The sequence below is a fragment of the Opisthorchis viverrini genome (genome assembly GCF_000715545.1).
Source record: "Opisthorchis viverrini unplaced genomic scaffold opera_v5_44, whole genome shotgun sequence".
NCBI lineage: Eukaryota > Metazoa > Platyhelminthes > Trematoda > Opisthorchiida > Opisthorchiidae > Opisthorchis > Opisthorchis viverrini.
Genome location: NW_008751700.1, coordinates 1635766 through 1660066, shown reverse-complemented (window position 1 = coordinate 1660066; position 24301 = coordinate 1635766). Strand labels below are relative to the sequence as shown.

Here is a 24301-nt window from a genome sequence, read left to right as displayed (position 1 = left end):
AGCCGCCCGGATTATCAAGTGATTAAGCTGTCCTTCAGGCGGACCACAGACACTCGCCATACCCGCATACTTTGCGGCTGGTCTGTCACAGCTGTCTGTATTACCGATGGTCTTACAAACTTTTATGAAAAGTGGCAAAAGAAGCCACTTAAAAGATCGCTGAAAATTCTTCGACAGCCTACGACCAATTTCGCCCTTCTTGGGGCTCATCAGATAGGTGCGGTCGCCGAGTTTCCGTCAACTTTATGTTTCACTTGAACCCAAACTGCACGACATTAGCGAAATGTACTCAGTTGCAAGCCAATTTGGTTAGGCAAGAAACTCACCTGGAAACAACTTGAATCTCTCGTCCCTTGTCAGTTTGTCAATTATTAGATCATCTCGCTGCTCATAAAGCTGACTGTCATGAAACGGAAAAATCGGCCATTATTTGGGATCGAACTTGTGGTCACCATTTCAAGGGAGTCCATCAGCAATCTGTGGATTTCTTAGCAGGTTCATGCTTCTGTTTTGAAACAGACTCATCTTCAAGTCAAGTGATCAGGTTACAGTTTGGCCGAAGTTTATACCAGGCGGAGAAATTTAGCATGATGTCTATGAACGAATACAATAGAGCGGTTGGAGGAGTTTTTTGGCTGGCTTGAGGGGTTGTCAAATGATCGATGTATTGAGGCATCAGAAGACGATATCACTATTTACACAATCACACAAATCGATTGTGAGAGAAAAAGCAATTCATTTTACTGTATACCAGCTTAAGCCGATCGACATCATTTCACCCAGTGTGACATAGTGGTACTGTAATTCCAGTGACGCAACAGACAATTTAGTCTTATAATGCAACCAACTTTCGGCTTTTGATCAAGTTGCTGATGATCTGTTTGTCTAGATATGTAATTATTAACCTTTTCATCACCATTTGAGAAGAGATGATCAGTGCGCGGTTAATTGAGTAATCCCCCCACCTCTTTATGTTACCGTAGATCCAAAGAGTAGTTAGTGTTTGGTTGTTGGTCTGTTCCCCGAGCTTGGCAGTTACATTGCAAACGTTTCATCACCAATCGAGGTGACATCGTCAGTCCAGGGTTGAGTGAGTGAGTTGGCATGAAATATTGCATCACCCCGTATACGTGATATTATGGATCTGATCATTGGGCTCACTGAACTTTTTATGTATCTTGCTTTGAAAATTCCACGTAATTTTGTCGGTCACGGATCGTCAAACAACCCCATATGCCGTAAGCAATCAAGAACCACTGAACTTTGCTCTCTCCATCCAATCAAATGTGACCAAGCCTAAGTATGGTTGTAGCCGTGAGACAGTCAGCTACGTAATTTTATATACGTATGATTTGCACCCTGGGTCCTATTTAGCTGAGGTCGCCTAGATTGTAAGCAACCTGTTTGGGCAAAACTGGATGAACTGTTTGAGAAAATGGCACAAGTCCTCGCATCAAAAGTATCAAGAGGGCGTACTGTAGTGACCTACCCCAAGAGAGGAGAACCTCTGCAACATTCCTGAAGCTCTGGGCGGATGGGGTGCTGATCATCTTTCAATGGTTTCAGTACAACTGATACACCTCCGTAACCTCCCGATAGATTCTATTTACGACAGGCTTCAGCAATGTCGTCGCCTGCTAATTCTCCAAAATCGGCTGCGATAGAAATGTAGGTAGTGAGTAGTACTCCTATTTTATTACTGCTATCTCTGTGCAAAACGGTGGTACATCAATAGGTGCTACATCTGACCAATTCAGTAGAATCAAAGACCCTTAAGTGTGGTGTTGAGTAAACATTCGATAGTGCAAAGTGTCTGCGGTGGGCAGCGATCAATTTGATTTATGCTGCTCTCTTTCCTTTAAAAGGGAATCTGTACACACGTGACTTGAGACCAGCTGCGATGAGGAGGTGTATGAAGTAGAGGAGTATGAAGCAGATCACGCAGCGCTTGGGCGCTGTCGGTGCTACTCACCTTCCAGGATGAGGACCGCGTGATCCTCACTGTGCCTCGTTGGAGACACTACAAAATATGGCTGCCAACCGATGTCAGTGGCGTTCTTGTTGTCAGTTTCTATCCAGATTGCCTGAGTGAATGTCTGGAGGTGTAGGCACCTAGAAATGATTGTGTTAAGCTTACACTAAGTCCCTCCCCCATCCACCTTTATTCTTTTCTTTACAATAAGGCTTTCAAATAAGTCATGGTTGTACGGCAGTGCTGCATCGGTGTTGAACACTGATGTCATGCTTCGATGATGATGACGATGATGATGGACAATTGATGTGGTGAATTCGGGTAAAAGCGTACCGCAGGCTTAATTGCAACTCATGCCGCGCAAATGTGTTGGACACCCAGGAAAACAGCTTCTTTGCCATTAATTTAACTCAAAGCATGTGTACTTCGTGCACGTAGATTCTACTTCGATTTTTAATACTACTACATGAAAAGTCCTATCGGAATCAAATCGGCGTGCAAATTTATACATTTTGCGAATTTCGTAGACTCAACCCTGCACTGACGATATCACCTCGATTGGTGATGAAGTGTTTGCAATCCGACTGCCAAGCTCGGCGAACAGACCAAGAACCAAACAACGCACCCGAGCTACCTACATTCCACAGCATTGCCAGTAGTTAGTGTCCACGGCTTGACCAGCCGTTTAAGGATTCATGAAAAGATCGCAGGTAGCGAGCAAAGGGTCTTTTCTACGATTGTTTCTCTTGGCTAGTATATCAGAAATTTATGTGGAACTATAAACCAAGTGAAATAGTTTAAAATTGCGTTAACTTCAGTGGAATAAACATCACTGGAGGAGGGGGGGGGAACTGATAAGTCACGCAGTAAAATAAGTAATGTCAGTGTCAGAGAGGTCAGTCGAGGTTCAGTGGTCTCGCAAATTTCTTTTTGACGCAAGGTTGTGGGTCCAGTAGTGAGATTCCAAGCGCTTTGCGATCAACAGTAGTCTGGATGGAGCCGATCGTGGCGTTTCACAGTCACTCAGAAAACAAAACAAACACTTGCTTCTACAAACCAATTGCGAAATCCCACTAGAGAATGTGTAAAGACATTAACAATTGACGTGTTCCCTTCTTTTGATATCGTGGCGTTTCACAGTCACTCAGTATACAAAACAAACACTTGCTTCTACAAACCAATTGCGAAATCCCACTAGAGAATGTGTAAAGACATTAACAATTGACGTGTTCCCCATACTTCTTTTGATCTTGCTCACTGGAAGTAGGTTGAATTCCTGTATAGTCAAAAGTGTTTAAGACTGGGTCCACTTGGGTAACGTGTTAAGGAGGCAAACAACATCCAGATTGTTCCCCTTAGCCGCAAAAGTAAACGCGTGCAGCTTTACATCACAGTTAGAATTAGAGATAAATAAAGGGGTGGCACGAAATTAATCAAACAATGGTCTAAGCGGACCCGAGTCTTGGTTTTGAGAAGGGCTGATAGGTGAATAAAAAGGAAGTATAGATCACATAACAGTACGACGGCTAAAATATTCCTGCGAACGTGCTGCTTCGGCTGGAAATTTTTTAAACTGCTTTCTGCTTGAAGGTGGGTAATTACGTGTGCTGCAAGTTTTACTTCAAAAGTTTTCTCAGTTGCCATGTTGTAATTGCATGCCAGTTTCAACTAGGCTATAAAGCTGGGATCCCAGTTTGACTTCTCATTGCCTGTCACGGCCTAGTCGTCAATGCCCCGACTTTACATCACCAACAACGTCCGGAAGGTCACAGGTTTGTTTTAAGAAAGTACCTTACTGTGCGAGGCTCTGAAGAAATTTAACACCAATGTATTCCCCTGTGGCAAAGGCCTCCATTGTGTGCAATCGGAGGTGTTCATATCTTTACACGTTTCCTTGACACGGATCGCCATTTTGGTTGGTAGTATGCAGGGCCTGCAACGAGACACATGGAACTCAGAGGGCTTTCAACATAAGACTCTGACTGTCTCAGCTGCCGTATTTCTCTTGGCGATAGCGTGGCTTTCTCCAATCTTCCTCTCACAGTAAAGGCGTGGCTGAAGTACATAAACTTCAGCTAAACAATCATGCGGTGGCATATTGGAACGAAACATTGGTCCATCGAATGCTGTTGTCCTCCGGCCTCCAAAACCGCCGATCGGTTAGCACACAAGGTCCATTCATTTTTTTGTCAGGCATCGCTGTATGTCACACCAGTTCCTAACTCAGTCAGCTGATAATGACCACTGACTTCCTCCGTCTTCTTTTATCAGCTCCAACGGTCCACGCCAGCTTGCATACTTTCCCAGATGTTTTGTAATGTTTGAGTTGCGCGAATGCTTCCAACTCCCACCGTGCTGGGCATTGTTGCCCTTCTTTGTGTGAAACAGCTAACAATATTACGTCGTCCTCTCTTAGGGTTCCCGCAAATCGGAGCATGTCAAAAACTTGGTGTGAGAGCAACTTTTATTACAGGCCTGTGAAGTTTGAAGCCAGTCTCCGTACAGGCATGGCAAAAGTAGATGACATACCAGAATCACATTACGTATGGTAGATGATCACTAACAGATTGAAAAATTTGCACTGTGGCCCGTTCATCAATATATGGTACGCGGATTTCCTGGATGTCATGAGATATGTCTCCAGACATATAACTTAGAGCAGCTTAGCCCTAATTTCCGTGGCTTCAGTCGGAGGCCAAATATGGTCATGGAAAAGGAAAACTTAAAAATCTTATGAGGCTTCAGGCCACCCTATCTAACCGTTGACAAAACTTGAGGTCCTTTTTCTAGGTGTTCATATGTCTACATGGAGGAATTTCTAGATTAACCTGCCGTGCACATGAAGGATGAGTCACAGTTTTGCAAATGGACAGGTGTCGTCCTGCTGGCAGGTCAATTCCTCTTTTAGGAAGCTAAATTCGACTATGAGGATGTGACGTAAAAGCTTCTATAAAATTGTATGTCATGCAGTATAAGCAGGGAATTTTACTCCCGTGAGAGTTATCGAATATACTACTTTTCGCAGTGTTCAGTGAATCAGCATCGCATTGTAACCTGAAGAATTTCTGGAGTCTTCCAATTTCGCTCATAAACGTGGTTTTTTGAGATATTATTATCAACGCAACTGCGCCCGCGTTCGTATTATCAAAACTGGGTCGCCATATGTCACTCACAGTACAAGTCTTATGTCCACCCGGACTATTGGACACTGATCAACCAACCCTCAATACATATAAAGGGAAAGCACGAACAATGTGCCACCCTACAACTGATTCGTAGCGTGCACCATGAATGCGCCACTGTTACTATCCCTCGTTCTATTACACAATTGTGTCGTAGGTCACGAAGTCTACGACTGGGATGTGCTGCTCACAGCAACAAAGAAGAGTGACATCATCCCCATAGGTAAACTGAATTGTGTCGACTCGTTGGATGACCTGATGAACTACACCGTTCATATCGCATGGGAACAATTCAAAACCGAATTCGACAGGCATTATTCCGATACCAAGGAATATGCCGAACGTATGGATGCATTTTGTCGATCATTTCTGCGTGTGAGAGAACACAACAAAGCCTATGAGGCAGGCCAAGTGACATTCAAAACGGGAATCAATGAATTCAGTGACTGGGTATCTGTCGTTGCTTGGTAATTGACGGTTTCTTTTTATTTTTGAATAGCTTCCGAAAGAACGAGAAAATATTTGTGGCGGACACGTCCCTGTGAACTTGTCGAACCATTCTGGTGCGAGATTTAGAAAAATTGCTGCACCTCCACCAAAGTCAATTGACTGGCGCACAAAGGGAGCAGTGACACCTATCAGAAGCCAAGGTGGCTGCGGTTCGTGCTGGGCATTTGCATCCGCGGCGGCCGTGGAAGGACATGCGTATATACACAATGATCGACTTGAAGTCTTGTCCACACAACAACTGATCGACTGTAGCTCACAGTATGGGAATAAGGCATGTGCTGGAGGAGATGCCATACTTTCCTTCAGGTATCTTAAAGATGCTGATGGTTTGGAGCGTGAGCACGACTATCCATACATTTCTGATAAGACACTTAGGCCGAATCCCGAATGTAAGTTTGACTCGACGAAGTGGATGGCTGAGGTCAGTGCATTTGTCGTTCTTCCTAAATTTGACGAAGATGCATTACTTCTGGCAGTTGGGTACTATGGTCCCGTTGCAGTATCGGTAGATTCCCGTCTGCAGAACTTCAAGGATTACCGAGGAGGTAAGTTGACTTTAATGTTTCTGAATGACCACGATCTTACTTGACTTACCTCAGCAATCACCAGAATACCGTTATCTAGAGGCTGCTGTCCAAAAGCTCCAAATCAACGACATCATAATGTATTGATATTTGCTCTGTTTTTGAAAGTATTCGCTTGGACATTGTCCGGACGGATCTAATCAAAGAAACTAATTGGTCTTTGGCGATGAGATTGCGGTCGTTTGTAAGAGGGAATTCTCAATATCTTTTCCAAAAGTTGATAAAATAGTGATTCAACTATAACCCATTGTCCACCGGAAACGGTATACGTTAGAAAAAGCATTCCATGTTACCAGCGGTTCTGCCTGTCTTGGTTGAACACTACCCACCTTGGAAATGATAATAAATCGTTTCATGAGTTTTCACTTTGCTATCACAGACGTATTGTGGCAACTTCGGTGTCACGTGCAACCATAGGGAAACTACGCAAGGGAGCTAAACCAATTCACATGTGACAAATATCTGACAAATGTCTGTTTGCTTATAATGTCAAGCACTTCATTAATCACCAAACAGTCGCATGGTTCATGAAAAAGACTTTTACCATACCAGTCTACTTTATTCGTCAAAATTGTTCAGTGACTGCACAAGATAAACTACCGAACAACACCACACCACAACCATACCAGACAATGATGGTTTAACCTTGTTTGATGACGAGACTTTTGTGGGAAATGTTTTGTGTACCTGTATAGACACCAGTCCCAGTATAGGACAAAGAGTTTTTGTTCTGCTTGCTGCATTGATCTGAAGGCAATGAGAGCCTTGATTCCGTCCAGCACGGAAAAGTATCTTTGACCTTACGTCATAGGGACGGGGTGTTCACAGACATGTTTTATAAGCCTTCCCGTCTTCCAACCGATATAACTGGCTCTAAGGAATCGGGCAAATTCATAAACACAGTGAAGTGAAGCGATGGATGAATTCTTCCTTCAGCTCTTCTTTGATAATTCGAAAATCGATGGAGATATTTTTTGGCATGAGGTATAAACTATTTTAACAAAAACCTTCTGCTGTTTTATTATTATTGCTTCACAAATCGCATTGCATTTGAAGTTAAGCCGAAAGTAAACCTTCTAATTGTGCATCCCAAACAGTTTGTTTGATAGATTCGGTTTGAAGTGTTCCTTGGAAATTTACTCCCGGTAGCAACTTTGCCATAGGGCACTGATTAACTGTTCCAACTGCATGGTCACAGTAGTGGAAACAGTTTTATTTCTATATCAAGTCTTTTCGGCTACATTGAACCAGATGCCCCCGGTGGTTTGGGGTGCACATGTTTCCATCACCATGCTTTTTGTACTTGTCAGTGATGCACGTAAAGTGTCGTTTGATCTTTTGGTTCAAATTAAGCAATAAAGAGACATCTGAAAGAGATCCATCAAAACATCCAGAAGACACACAGAAGCACTCGGAATGCCATCATTATGAGAGACTTATCTGGTGTCTGCCATAACAGTCCACATATTCACTTGTATTAACGAGCGGTGACTTTTGTAATCTGGACATTAATATGATACAGAGAGTGCTGAGGAGATCACGAGAATTCTAAGAGCAACCGTGAACATGAATAAATGGTCTCTTTGATTTAACTAGATGTCCACTATTTCTGTCCCGTCATATCACCCTGAACAAATCTTACGTTTCAACCACTGTCCAGCCAGCTGCTGATGTACAGGCGAGCGTGCGAGCTTATATGAAAGCTGAGCTACTCTATGTAGCAGAAATTCACATTCGCACTTTTTGCCTAATGTTAAGATAAACCTTGAATCTCGCGTGGTTAGACGATTCTACGCCAAACTCAGATGACTAAAATTTTACATCAGTCTTGTCAATCACCTAATGATCACCGAAACTACCATGACTGGCGTCCGCTAGCTGTTCTTTTCATTGCTAAATATGTCGGATAAGTGGGACCAAAAAAGTCACCGATCCCCAGATTCTAATTCGCCTAGGAGGTGAAAAGAATGTTTTAGACAACATGGAATTTAATTCACGTTGAGTCACTGACCAAGCCTTTTAACTGACTTTAATAGTGTTCCATCAGCAAGCGACCTCGGCGCTCAAATGTAACTAACAGAAAAAAGGTGTATTGCCTGTTGTTAAACGACTACGGTAGGAGAGATAAAACGAATTTTCCTTATTTTATGTGAACGAATGAGTACGCCTTGGTTAAGACACAAACAGATGACCTCCCACATACCGGAGGATATTCCAGCAGCTGAGCTAGCAAGCAAAGTAATCCTTACCGCGCTTACGCATTGGAACTGCACTCACATATCCCAACAGTTCTGCTTAATGCATGCCACTAATCATGAGACCCGTGTGTGATTTCCTCATACGACGAACATCCACAAACTCCAGCTTTATCCTAGCACACTTCAGGTATATGAACAACATAATATCCCCAAAATTATCGTTGTTCTTCGTATTCAGCCCCCTAAAAGGTATATCTGCTCTAATTGCTTGTAGGTGGCCTTCGGCTTTCATGGAATACAAAACCCCTACACTTTCTATGAGATATCCTACCTCATGTCAGTCTATTCGAACCTTACCCGGTGAATGCACTCTTCAAAATTCATTCGCATTGAAATAGCAGATATTTGATGTATGAAATTTTCGCAGCAAAATCCTGGACACACATCAGTGTCACTCAGTGGAACAACTTATTTTAATTTACTCATTCAAGTTGTCTCAATTTGTCCAATAATGTCAATGAGACCAGGCTCATTACTTAAGTGCAGCATGGAAAATTTAACTCATCTTTTGTAATTATAGACACCATTTATTCAAACTTAACAAAACGTTGAATAAACTTTAAAGAATTTCATTTTTAGTCATGATCCAAACGGAGAAAACAGGTGACGACCCGCCGAAAAGTTTCTACTGAAGTATCGTACGACAAAATTAAAAAAAATAGAATTTGTGTCCTCCCAAATCAGCCTGTTCAAACCTAGCTGGAGCCTTTGCGCTGAAGGCCCTTTTAAAGAACAGCATGAATATGTGAGGCTCGTCTGTATTTTGATTCGGTCTCGCGTTTCCAGAAAGTGATGGCACAAATGAATAATCTGTAAACTCCATTTCATAGGCATACATCAAGCTGCATATGCATTGCATTATCTCCTCGAATTTTATACGCCTGTCTGACGAAAATCGCTTAAAATGTGTCAGTCTCCTCAGTGTGGGCTTTTTCTGTGCCTTTTTGAGCTATTTTGGTTGTTCCTTTAGACTCGAAATGCGAACAAAGCGGAAATTCGCTTAATATAAAGTTTTATTTTTTACGAGTCTCATGAAGAAAAATAACAGGCGACAGTATGGAGAGAGAGTTTTGCTCATATCAGTTGATGTTGTAGAAAATACATCGACCGCCAAGGGAAACCTGCTCCACAAATGTAGCCTACATTGAATTATTTCCGTTTAGTGTGATCCTCTGAACAGCTACGAACCCAGAAGTGTTATTTCTCCACAAAACACTATTTATAAAGCTGCCGAAGACCTTGATAAGTCCCATGAGTCAGACCTAGTTCTCGAAGGTTTATCGACCTATTCTATACTTGGTCGTCACGTTTTGCGCAAACGGCGATATGAACTCACTTGAAAAATCATTTCTCGGATGCCATCGCCATCCAATTTTTATCTGACACTATCTTAAAAATGTCGAAATATTTTCTCTAAACATAAGAAACTCTTATACTAAACCAATCTCGTGAGTCTCAAAATCAAGTAAAAAATCTTTCATCATATGGGATAACCCCAAAATTGTCTACTCTACTTTTGATCACTCCGATCTGAGAATCTCAGCAAACTCTGATGGTCATTTTCAAGGTTTGATCTGTATGTATATATATTCGTGCGAAATGCTACATAAATGTAAACGCCAGTCATTTGAAAGATATTCATTATGTATGTCTTTCCATAAGTTCATCCAGTATACCTCTAGCGGGCTGAGGCTTATTCTACGCTTCATTTATGTGGTACTAACCGCACACTCTTTTACCCTTAACCCTTCCGATCATAGACATCTATTCAGACCCACTTTGTGGAAAAGACTCGGACCACGCGATGGTGGTGGTCGGTTACGGCGAAGAAAAAGGAACCCCTTACTGGATTATCAAGAACAGCTGGGGTGATCGCTGGGGTGAGAAGGGGTATTTGAGATTGCTACGCGGGGTGAATATGTGTGGGGTGGCGTCTCTGTCAACATATCCATTGGTGTAACTCTAACCCTCTGTTAACAACTCGGTAGATTTCTCACACCAATTTGCAAACAAAGGACAGTCAACCAGCTTATTGACAAAAATACACTCTTTAGTTCGAGGTGATTGTTTGTAAATACATCCAACTGACTTGCAATTTTGGGTTCCTGTCAACGAACTTGGTCTTTCCATCCAAAGTCACTTCTCTAAAGACACGGTCGCAGCCCATCATCACCAAAACCACGGTCAAAAACAACGACAGCAACAAAATAATCTTGAGCGGCAAAATCTATACAAATCGGCTCTTTCAGCTGCCAATACTTTGACGCACAATTGCCTGAAACCAGGAAAGTATGTCTAGGAAACAAAGGCCAAACCGACGAAGCCACTCAGGACACAAAGGTCGATAAAATGTTGGGCTGTACATTCATGTGTATTGGATACAGGAACCGCTCGAGCGGGCATTTGGCCCCTGTCTGCCGTGGCCCTAATAACTGGTTCAGCTATTCTCGGGGTTGTCATTGACATACAGTGTGCTTGCCCTGTTCTTCTAAGTGATCACTTTTAGCTTCTGATGCAAGATCGTGCCGTGACAGCCTCCTACTGAGAGCATTTCTAGGCTGTAAAGGCTCAGATATAAGGTCGTCCGAGCAAAGTGACCGGGAAACCACAGTCATCAGTACGTTTGTCAATTGCGAGAACTTTCACCCACATCACATTTGAAAAACTTCAGCTTTACCAATAAGATTTACCCACAAAGATGAATCGATTCCCTAGGTCAACAGTAGACAATAGTGGGAAATCTCTGATATCCAAAGGTTGTAGTGACAAGGCTTCCAGGTAATATGAAGGCATGCGATGTCTCTCCGAGTAGTTCACACTCAGGCGCTTCATTTAAAATACAGCGTTAAGTGGAAGGGAGTAGAGTAGTCAGCCGCTACAAATACCGAATTCGGGTAAAGACACACAGTTCAACTCTTCAAATTTTAATGATCTTCATTAAAGGTTACCACGGGTGAAGTCAAAAATACTCGGCGTGCACTGACGTGCACGTCGAAGGCATACGTTTTTGCAACTTGTATTTCCTTAAAATTGTTGTCATAGCTCCAATCATGCTGCAATAGCTTCTGTATGTACACTTTATTATTAATTCCTGGAAGTTTCACAGACTTCCGAATCAAAAGAAGCGAAAATGCTTCACGAGCTGGAAATATTTTATGAACTACGTAAAAATGGGTAAACTTACAGACATTGCCCATCGCGATGCCTTTCGGGAAGAGATCGCAGGAATGTACTCACAATAAGCAAGAAGGCCCATACACCATTTTTTCGCACCTGGAGCCACCTGTCACACTTGCAGTATGCCTGTACGGGAGGAGGTTAAATTAATCCGTCACTATCACAAAGATTATCGGCCGAATTCTATTCTCACCAGATGGAGATATGGAGTTAACCCGAATATGTGAGAAACTTAGCTACCAATAACGCGGAAGGTGATACATGGGTCAGTATGCATGATACTCGACCGTATAGCAACCACGGGGTCTAGGACATTAGCCATCAGTTACTCCGACCAACTTAGGAGAAAAAGACCACAAGTGAAACGATATATAACGGGGAAATTACACATGTTGTCCGCTTGAATGGATAATCTTGAACGTTCTGTATTCCAAACTCTCAGGGTGCACAGGTAGGTGACTGTTACGTAGGGTTCACTAGGTTAGTGATTATGAAGAAACTTCACAATTGGGGACCACGGTCAGGCAAGCATCAAGATGTAGGGTTACTTTCGGCTACTCAGGCTGGATAAACTTGGCGAACTCGTTGCACAATTCATAGTATTACTTGGAGGACGGAGGAATGTGTCAGTTCTGATAGTCATCGAATTTCCCCCTTTACGGTATCGAATCGGTTTGTGGTTACCGCATTTTAAAAGCGCAGTCAGATGACCCGACAAGAAGGTGCGCAGTGGCCAGTAGATGTGAGCGCCTGATTTACCTTGGTATGAGCCAGTGAGTGTGTCATAAAAGTACAGCCTATCCACATAAGGGTAAAACACCAGAAAGACTTCCGTGAGCGTGTTCCATTAAGTGCGTCGCCGATGAAAGGGACCAATCTATGCAAGAACGAATAACGCGATTTATTTAGAAACTTGAAGTCCTATATACACTTTTGCAAATAAGGTACGCGCATAGGTATTCAAATAATTACTACCACTAGTTGTGTTTAGGCCTCAAATATATGGTCAGAGGCGGGTGGATTGACTGTTCTGTAGGAGAGGACATTTGGAACCAGCGTCAAAACAAAAATCGCTCAATTTGACTCACTCTCGAGATATTGTCGTAATCCGGCGCAAAACCCCCGGAGAAGACAAGCTCTGATGAATTCCGTGTGGGTCACATTAATTCGTAAACCTCGAAGTAAATTTTTACAGCTCTATTTCGCGGGTAATATATACAGTCTTTTGGAAAATAATAGAGGCCCTCTCAACAACGAGAAACGACTCAGGTTGTATGATGAGGTTGCCACTAATTACCTGACGTTGCAAAGGTATTGAAGAAAAATATCACTGACGTTGAGAGTGGGCACTTGATGAGCGGTTCTTCATATCAGTTGGCTAGAGAGCGTCACATTTTTTCAACAAGCTAGCATGCTAGGAGGACGGGCTGATGCCAGTTCACAAGCGCGTTCATTCCGAGTTGCAAATTCCAAACAGCATTGGAACTTCTATAGTGAAAAACATTTTTGAAGATGAGGGGAATCTCAGAAGAAGTCTGCGGTTAGAACTCGCCAGTCTGTTTTGAAATGAAAAAAATTCACACACCCGCACGTGGCTTCCATCTATCTGACGGCTTGTGAAACGACCTCAATAATGAATATCGTCCAGTAGCTCCAAAAGCATCGCTTCTACAACCACGTCAGATAGGTACTGAAAATTTCGGGAAGATAGTCACACAATTGTGTAGCTTCCCAGAAAACCAAAAATGATTCGGATATTCAGCGTAATCCAGTGCGTTGTGGTCTGGTAGCTATCAGACTTATTTCCACTATTATTATTGGAATTTGTCGGATAATTTTCAAATCGAATGTGTGCAGGCCATCAAAATAAACCCAGACGTTCCAGAGAGGTTTCATAAGCAATCGGGGGATTTATTGCTGAGCAACTTTACCAAACCTCTCCGAAACGTTGCTAACCACGACAATCCCTCACTGTTGACGAACTTTCTGCTGGTAAACACTGATTTTGAAATTAGTACTTACGTCAGTGAGTACGAAATTCAATTTCTGACTCAAAGTTTGCAAGAAAAGTGAGTGGCAGTTACTCCATTCCTGGGTTTAAATTGCTTGCATCGCTTCACCGGTGTTAGTATATTTCAGTGTTCAAACGCCGCCTTGCCAGATTGTTAACGAAGCTATCGTGAATCCATTATTAGTAACATTGCCATTAAAGTTTTGTTCATGTTAGGCACAAAAAGGACTTGGATATGCTCAAAAATCATGGCATGAACGTATGGAGACCGGTGTTCAATGAAAATAGTTAAGAAGTGACACTGAGTAGATGCTTCAAAGTGCTTCGAAGATCATGACGAGATTCAACATTTTTAATTACGCTACTAGCATCAACTCTGTTTAGTCGTGTCATTCGCTAATGTGCACAATGACAGACCGTCTATGGGATTACGTTTCTAGATGGGACACCTGATGAACACAGAAAAGAATCTTCTCGGTGCATACATAGTCCTAAAAGGGAAGCAAGGGAAAAAATGAAAAATGGGAGCACACAAGAAACGCCTAAAATATGCTTGAGGAACGTGCTGATATACTGATGACATTTGAAGGCGTTGAATTTGTAGTGTATTCTCAACGAACTTCAAGTTCATTCTTCTCCATTCTCTCAGAAGGGGATTTTTCCAGACTCCAATTCATGAAAGAGGAACACTGGGACCATGCCTTACGCTTATCAGAGCACCAACGCAATGAATGTTAGACACCTACACACAGAAAACCTAATAATCGTCAAACCAGTTCTTGTCTTTTCTGAGACTGCTTGCAATTGATAATTGAACTGAACAAGCGAAACAACTTGCTAATTACTGAGTCACTGTTCAAGGCTTCGAGTCTATCTCAAATGTATATCCAGTGCGCACAAAACTGTTTGTTTCGACGTGATACCTCACTCAGGTTTGGTTCATGCCTATATAGTAGTCCGGCTTTAGTAGCATCATGTTGAACGGCCGGAATTCATGTCTGAAGAAGGCCAAAGATATGTCGACGATAAGTGTTATTTAGGACGAGACCGTGGTGCAGTTTTCTTGATATGAACTTAACAGAATAATAGTGCAAGGATAGACAAAGCCTATGTATGGGCGGGTGGCTTACTACTAACATCTACCACCACGCTTTCATATGCAGTTGCTGGTTAAAGCCATTGAAGAGAGACTGGTACCTCTAGCTTTTAGGATAATTTGGGCTTCAGTATAAAGAGCTTAAAACACAATTTCACTAACGGATCACTGGAATAGGGGGGAACGATAATCAACATCTCAAGAATAGTGGGTCTCAATATGGTTGGGAATTCCTGATTTACCAATCATCAGTGACAGATGGAGTTTGGTCTAACTGTTGTAGGCCGACATTTTTTATCTGGCATCCCTTCCTTACTTCAGATGGTAATTCGGTTTCGTATGAAGAGCACTCCACTTGCGTGTTTGAGTACATTTATTATATGAGGGTGAAGAGGAAATAGGGGAAAGCGGCGTAGTAAAACTTTGCAGTTGTTGAACTTTGCTATAAGTTACAGCTATTTCGTGCTTCTTAATTTGCGCCACATTCCAGGGTTTGATATCGGGTCATCAGTGAAATTCCTCTTATTGATTACACAAGGGGGAACTTCAGGTCAATCCAAAAAGCTTAATTTTGGACATGTGCTAAGTGAACCATGTAGAGGACAACAAATGATTTGAAACACAATCACCCGAAATGCAGTGATTATTGCATAGATAAAAATGGTAGATGTGAAAAATCATGGATTGCAGAATTGTGTGTAACGGCATCTGACATAAATAGCACTAGAATGTAGAAAACAGCTTTGTTTGCTAACCGACTGTGACAAAGTTAGACATGAGGACTAAAAATTTACATAGGATAACAAAACGTTCATATTGTGTCATATTGCGTGGTGTATAGCAAGGGTTAAAGTTTCAGCCTCACGTTGCCACACAACAACGGAGTATTTTGAATGTCCCAGAGAAGTACGGTTTTGATCACTTAGGTACCTGGATATACTTTGGACATTCTGGCGTATACGTGTAGGCTATCAGCTGATCTGCTTGATTGGATGACCAAAGAATGTGAATATTTGTAGCAAAAAAGACACCAGTAAAAGAGTATTGAAGCAAAAGTCAAAGACAACATCCTTGACGGTTTGTTAGAACATGAGAGAATGGATTATCCGGTGAATGCAAAAATAAGTGCAGTAAGTTCGTATCATCTCTCTCACATGTCGCGCGTGATATCGAGGAGTGTTTGAGTACCTTTTCATAATTCGGAGGACAGTCGTTTCAATCAATCATGGTCATCAAGCCTGCGATTGCTCTCAACCACTGTCATCTGGTTGTTACTGCCATCATCTTAACTCGCATTGTCAATCTCCGCCAGAACGAGTGCAGCTGACGGATAATAAAGCATTCTGATACGAGTTGTTCTCTTATTTTCGACCAAATATGTATCTGCTTTAAAGAACTCAACTTGTCATCAATCTCCTTCGATTGCAATAGTCTCAGCTTAAGCCCTTCTAACCGAGTCATTGGTTCTTCCAAAATTTGCGGTGCGCTTATATCATGAACCCTTGCGATGTGTCCATTTTCCGAGCAAAAGTACTCACGGGACAACTTAACTGAAACAGTATTTGATATGTACGTTATTGGTGGTGCTTGTAGTCTACCTGGGTCGTTCAACAAATATGGTGTGTATTACTTCTATTGCAGTATCTGTATTTCGCTGTAAAATCAAGCAAATACCCATCATCCAGTGTCGTTTATTCTGAGTCAGGATGCTGATCACAGTCCATCACACGCAGGTTGATAAAGCTATTAAAGCATCACTATAGTAACCAACTGAGGGCATTATAGTTGTACGCTTGGAACTGGGCGTCCTTGTATACCAAGCCAACGTAGTATAACACTGTTATCATCAACAACGGCAACATCCAAAAAAGGTTGGATGTGTGCTTGGTTCGTTGTAGACATCTGAACGCATGACACTTGCTTTTCGTATGCTTGGTTGGCGAGCGAAATTTGAACACAGGTGTCAAAATGTTGTGGGACTGCAAACGCTTGCAGCTCGACATTGACTGTAAAACTACAGTATTTGGTCACTCGAAAAGTTAAAAAACATGAACGCACCTTATTACTTTGCTGAAATGGCATACGTTGCAAGAAAAAGCTGATCTGACCTGAAAATATTGCAAAAATCATGGATAAGCGCATTCACGTGCAACCTAGTTGGGATAATTTATCTCCTTATTCAGCTACTTAAACGTTTCAAGTAGTGTATAGTTAATCTGCTCGATGTCCAGTAGTTTATTAACATTTCTGTAAAATGCGAAGTATTCTCGTTTTAACGACTTCCTTAGATAATTCTTAGGCTCATTTCACCAGGTGCAATACTAATCATGAACTCGAATTGGGCCGATCAAAATGTATCTTGGTGAAATTCACGCAGTCATTGAGGGATGAGTGGCGTTATACCCTGCCTCAGTATAAGTTAAACACAAACTTAACCATTCATTCGTAGCCGAACGGTCGAGAATTCAGGGAGGTCGCCAGTACTGCTGGAATCACTGCTCATTATCTGGTTCCTCATTCTAGACTTCATAGCATAAATTTATCTTATGAATTGAAGCAACAGTCATTATTGCCAGTAGTATACATGTGTAATTGCACATAAAGAGAGTGAGTGAGAATAGGAATGACTGATTTTATCCACACATGGATGAGCGCACGTAGACCAGTACACACTGGTCCGATGGTTGCATCGTTATTTTAATTCAGACAGGCAATTCAATGCTTGGAGGCCTCAAATCTTCTACCTGACAGTTCATTCACTTCGGGAATGTTGCAACTCTGAGGTATATTTAATCGAGTGTTCAACACAAAGCTGCAGGCTACGGAGCATCTATTGGCTCCATAAATCAGCCCAAGTCCACGACAATTCCTGAGGCCAGCTGAAAGCCCTCCTCTAAACTTGGCACACAGCATTACTGAGTGGAATGTATCTGTAATTCTCTGTTTTCTAATAACCAATAAGTCGAGATTTTTAAGGAAACATTAACATAGTGTCTTGAAGCTATCTATATGTGTTTAGTTGGTCTCATTCCATCCGAACAAAAGTTAGTTGTGAGGATGTTTGTGTGATCCACTGTAGCATTCGCATGAGCCCAATTTTCACTTTCCCTCTGTATGCTTACTTTTAACTTTGAAACTTGTCGTGCTCTTCTACCAAGTTATGCGTTCACAGGTGTGTTTTGTGTACACTACGCGGGAACACATATGACCCTGTTATGTCAACAGTCAACTACGGCTTAACCATTAAACTCTTATCTAGAAAGTCACATTTATGGCGGGGACATTTCACCACTACTTTTCAATAATTATGATTCACTTACTTATTTTCGATGGGAAATACATTATAAACACACAACTCAGTAATCTGCAGAAATCCGGAAAAAGGACACGTAAGCTATGGATTGCCGTAGCAAGCACTATTAGAGTGAATTTGTTTCATTTTAAGGGTGATCGTAGGTTTGAATTTACAGGTTTTTGACAGCCTTTTGTGTGGGTTATATTTCATTATCTCAGCTTTTTCTACGACAGGGCAGCAAATGATTCTCTTTAGGAACGAGGTTTATCTATAGCTTGTAAAATGTATCGCTTGTATTCACATGGCGTGTGAAACAAGGGCGTGCTACTTTCACCGATTCATGCCATCAATACACCGTTTTTTTTTCAATCAGGTTTCTAGCTGGGACAAATTTGGTGGTTTGATGGTCGTTGGCTTGTTCGCTGAGCTGGGCAATTTGGTTGCAAACGTTTCATCACCTATCGAGGTGACATCATCAGTGCGTTATTGTGAAGCGTAGTAGTGCGTAGCGGTGGGTTAGTGGTTGTGGTTAGTGGTTTGGTTGCTGGTTTGAGATAGTGGTTTGAGTGGTTTGAGATATTACTCCTTTTGTACTGGGGTGACCATGGACCATTCTGCGACCGTGCAATTGACCGAGACTGAGAAGCAAATTTATCTTCTGATCAAGGGTTCGTTTTATCATCATACATTGCTCATGGTCATGCACTTAGACCTGAAGATATGCTTTAATGGTTAGTGCAGGGTGACTGACAAACTTCGTATTGCCTAAACAATAGTCTGGGCTAAGGTAGTATACGGCTGCTTCTGACAGTGGTATGGGTACATAATTTACATACGTCGGTATCGCTTGTGACTGAACTGTTTCAGATGGCTAGATTGATACAAAAATTTTAACTCAGCGTGCCAAGAAAGAACTGAATTCAATAGAGCCATGATGTGCATACTTTCAAGTCTCTTTCACTTCCATAAAAAAGTTGTCAGTACAACCTTGAAGCTATGAATTTCAACTGTAGAATTTTTAGGTAGTGCTGTGACGCAAATGCTTAAAATCTAGTTAATAAGCTTTATGATGCTTTTTCTTAGAAGCATCTCGTGCTTTCGTACTTCCTTGGTATACTGAAAATTTCGATAATGGGATATTCAATATCCATCATCGACCGGAATCGACTGACTGGCATATTGGATATATATGAGCAGGCTACTTACACTAATCTCCCTTTGGACTTCACTACCAGTGCTGTATGGCAGCTTTTGCTACTATATGTACGGTTGTAATATACCTAGTCATCTTGCACTATTATGTGCTGTGCTATGAAGTATATGAGTGGGATGTACTCCTCACAGCTAACAGGAAGAGCGATCTCATCCCCAAGAACAAGCCGACTTGCATTGAATCACTTAACGATCACTTAAACTACACCGTTCATCTCGCATGGGAAAAATTCAAAATCGAATTCGACCGAAAATACACCGATTCTCCGGAACAGTTCAAACGGTTGGACGCATTTTGTCAATCATTTATGCGAGTGAGAGAACACAACAAAGCGTATGAGGAAGGTCGGGTGACGTTTAAAAGGGGAATTAATGAGTTCAGTGACCGGGTACGTTTTGCTGTGTGACCGGTAACACTTTGCTTTTCTCTTTTGCGTAGTTTCCGAATGAACGACAACATGCCTGCGTTGGACGGATCAACATTTCAGATCATTCTGGCTCACGATTCACTAAAATTGCTGCACCTCCACCGCGAGAGACGACTGGGCGCAAAAAAGGAGCTGTGACGCCTGTTCAGCGTCAAGGTGACTGTGGTGCGTGCTGGGCATTTGCCGCTACAGGAGCTATAGAAGGACGGCACTTTATTTTTGAAAAACGACTTGAGGCGTTCTCCTCGCAACAATTGGTTGACTGTATCCGAGGGAATACAACGGACGGTTGCAATGGTGGTTATCCTTCAGAGGCCTTCGAATATGTAGAAAATGTCGGTGGTCTGGAACTCGAACGAGATTACCCGTACGTCTCAGATGAGACCGGATTTCCAAACCAGTTTTGTGGCTATGACCAAACAAAACAGCAAATCAAGCTTTCAGGCCATGTGATTCTACCTTCTGAAGACGAGGAAGCACTGCTCCAAGCAGTCTCTATTTATGGGCCTATAGCAATACTATTCGATGCCAATCACCAAAGCTTTAAGGATTACGAATCAGGTGAGTTCAGCTCGATCATTCCTAATGAAAACAGAGTTCACCTGGCATAGTTCCGTCTTACATTATACAGCTGGGTCATCACCTTCATTTCCAGGTATCAGGATAGTGGTGTACGTATTTGTGAACTGAGCTTGTGACACCATAGTGTAAACAGTAGTACAACATTTCTGGTAAACATGTTTTGATACGAACTGGCTTTAAGATCCCTTTTAAATAAACATTACAAATATTTTACCAACAGAAACCTGGTTGACATTCATGGAAACAGTGTGCTTAGCCAGGTTTAAGTGGGAGAATCTTTAATGCTAGTGTAATCTGAGTGAACATTTCCCTCGGCTCTGTGCATTGACAATTGCATTAACATGTACGGATAGTAAAAATCTGCCAGGGATAATGCTCACTCGTTTTGATCGAAATACAACATTTCGGAGAGATATGGTCTATATCTCTGTGTCCATTCATGCCCCACACATCCTGACCGTAGTATTGCTAACAGAGTAATGCGCGTGGGATAGTCTCGTTTGAAGGAATATGCAGAAGCATTGTTGGAAAACTGGATGTTTTTTATTTCTTTTAGGATTACAGGGAGAAATAAGACAATTTTCAAGAAAAAGGAATGCAAGAAGTTAGCAAGGGTAGCTTTGAGAGATCGCGTTAATGTTTTAAAGAAAAACACCAATAATACGACCTGTGTTTTTAGTGGATAGATATAGTGTGGCCTCAAGAAAGTCCTAATTGGCATCTGCATTGTTTTTATTACAGCATGTTCAATAACAACTTGACAATTTGTTTTGTAAAGAGGAATTTATTCTCCTACGGAGAGCAAAAAATATGTGTAACATAAGTAAAACTCCCCAAAATATCAACCCGAATGGAAAGGATAAAGGAGTGTCTTTAGCTGTTGGAGGGTGTATTTCTGTCTGCCACTGAGTGATACACATCTTTAGCTCAAGCCTTATGCTAATAAAAGGTTTTGTCAAATACCTGATCAAAATTTTAATCAGTATGCCGCAATATGCTGCCAAAATCAACCCCGGCAGTCTAGTCCAACAAGTTAGCGAGTGACAATTAGAACTCAAAACTTCCTGCGGGTCCTTTTAAAAGGATACTTCATGGTCGAGCATTCACACCATCCAGATATCCAGAATAAACAGACAAACTACTAGGGAAGGTTTGTTATTCGTCTTTTTAAGTAATAATCCAAAAGCAGTCAAACTTTGGGGCAGTTTAAACATCGACGGACTGAGCTAATATCCTGAATAACTGTTCTGCACTCCAAACAGTCTTATTCAGGATTGGTATCAAAATTTTCGGAGTGAATATCATGGCTTCGATTGAAAAATCGCTCATATGTTTTAGGGCATCTTCCGTATTTGTTGTAAGATAGCATATATTGAGACGTTGTGAATTTGCAAATAAAGTGATTAATTCGAGGTGCAAACTTCTTGTCCTTTCCGACACGAGTACACTCTCATGCAAATAATGTTGAAACCCGAGTGGAATTACCACGTTTGAGTTTGTGTCTAACGCATTACGCCGGTTCAAAAATACCAATGTCTATTTAGGAGGATTTTGGTAGCGCAGGTAGCGTAGAATGCCTTTGGTTTGTTCTCTGAGCTGATAAATTTGACTGAAAGCGTTCAGGAAATGTGGTTGAACCACAACCACCGGTCAACCACTGCGCTCTTTTGCGTTCCCAAAAACGCACCAATGATGTTAGCTCGATTGGTGATGAAACGTTAGCAATCACATTGCCCAGTTGAGCAAACAAACCAGCAACAATGTATCGATGCCTCTTAGCAAATTTACTGTTTCGATGACCCAGCAGATTACAGTGAAGATGATCAAAAACCCTAGACAGCTTGCCGAACTTAAAAGAAGGGTTTTCTACGCAAGCATATGGTCTAAGGTCAGAAGAAAATTCTAATAAATCTATTTTAAAGAATTAATGATGAGTAATAATCATCCAGGCTATGGGCACTCAAAGCAAATCAAGACACATGCATCTTCAGTGTGATTTGCAACGGCATCTGCACTATGAATACCAAAACTTGGGCTTCTGCGTAGTAGGTATGTTCAGATAGTGGCGGCTCTGTTGATTTCATCGGTCTTTTAATAGGGGGCCTTTGATCCTCTCGCCTGTGTAGACATTTGGCTTGAGAGAGTATCGTGCGTATTTGCGTGCGCGACTGAGGAGGTACTTCATTTCCAACTGTGAGTGTAAAGTTTTCAGAAGCAATTGTCATACCGTGATGTGACTACAGGCTCGTGTCGTTATCACACAGTCAAACTCAAGCATCCTGAAAAGCATCACACAAATTCTAAACGAGTGCATCAGAACATTAACCATATCTCATCAGAAAAGTTTGCGCAACTAACCAAACAAATGTAAAACATACAGAAGACAAAACCACACAAATCTCGAACGGATCAAGGAGACTATAGGGAAGTTGCCACTTATGTAACACGTAGTTCTAAGCGATATTTAACCGTAATCATGGATCGACTAGCACATATGAGAAGTGCTTTTTTGCCAGTTCTCCAAATCGAACCTATAGAATGTCAGGATTTTACCGTTTTTCTTATTTCCATCCTTTAATTACAGATGTTTATTCTGAGCCAAACTGCGGAATAATCCGTGAAGATGTGAACCACGCAATGCTTCTTGTCGGCTATGGTGAGGAACGTGGAGTGCCTTACTGGTTGATCAAGAACAGCTGGGGTGAAAACTGGGGCGAAAAGGGATACGTAAAGGTCCAGCGAGGGTTGGAAATGTGTGCAGTGGCGGCTTTTTCAACGTTTCCATTATTATAACCGCTAATCTGATGAAGGATCTCCTCCAAACCTGCCAAGGAATGACGAGTTTACTGGTGGCAGATGATTAAAATAGGTTACGGTTAAAAATACACCATTAGATGACACGAATAAATTTCCGAATATGTTTGCGAAACCCACTTGTGGGGAGAGGGGGAAATATGACAAATCACAATGCACGTTTTAGATACTCTGAACAGTCGTGTGATCAAAGTAGGTGAAGAATACAAAAAAAAACAAAATCAGGAAAAATTTTTTTATGTCAGCCTTTAAAAGGTTGCAGAGTATTTGTGGAGGGATTTCATCTCCCTTATATATATTTAGTGATATGTATTGTCTATCCTTCTCTGGGAACAGAGCAAATAAAAGAGCACACTCAATGTTAAACAGCCAACTCAGTTACGGGTCAACAGCAGCGATAAGGCAGTCTTTTTGTTTATAATCAGCCACTCATTACTTGGGAGTTTTCACCTATAGTCCATACATACTGGGAATTCATTAAACATTTTCGGGCGGGGACCCGGTTTGTTTAGTTGCTTCATTCCTTCAACTTCTGCATTTGATTTCTGTTCGTATGCACATATCGTACAAAATTGTGGTGTATTTTTGGTTCAAAAGCATTGAATCACAAGGATTTTTCACTGATTTTTCTGGATTGGTAGTTATCTCCAAAGAGGACCACTTAGACGTGCGGTGCATCAACCTACTCCAGCCTAAAGAATCACCAAAACTTATTCTGCTTTGTTTAATTAATCAATATTCTATACTCATCAGCTTCTTTCTGTTCACTTATACGCAGAATGCCAATGCTCTGCTAATCATGTAAGGGTGTTCTTCAAGTTATATTTTGACATTTCTCACGAAATCCGTTTACACAAGGAGCGACCTTAACAAACTGCTACACGCACTCTTGTGTTGGGATCTCCAGAAGTTCATGCACTCGAGAAACTTTCAAATTCTGTTTTCTTTCTCAAGTGTAGTTCATGTGGATTCATCAACCTTTCAGGGATTCCGTTAATTTTCTACCACTATCCTGTCTTCCAAATTGCAAGTTAAACGGCAAAATGTGACTGGATAGCATTCGGTGTCAATTATTTTGTGTCAAGCGATCATCCGAATATGAGCTGAGATAAAGGGATGCAACGGTTTGAGTGTGCTGAAGGATCATCACTACTGTCAACGCTCCGGTCCGTATCTAGAG

The 24301-nt window shown here is 41.7% G+C and overlaps 1 protein-coding gene across 1 annotated transcript; it reads left to right on the top strand.

Moving 5' to 3' along the window:
* Positions 1-283: 283 nt before the first annotated feature.
* Positions 284-23100, top strand: T265_03209 (hypothetical protein; the record flags this gene model as incomplete). The annotated part of the gene is made up of 9 exons (XM_009167628.1): positions 284-308; positions 1866-1908; positions 1937-2104; positions 2500-2630; positions 5312-5604; positions 5654-6209; positions 10267-10418; positions 19737-20286; positions 22892-23100. The coding sequence occupies 9 exons, from the start codon at positions 284-286 to the stop codon at positions 23098-23100; spliced, it is 2127 nt and encodes a 708-aa protein (XP_009165892.1).
* Between the last annotated feature and the right edge of the window lie 1201 nt (positions 23101-24301).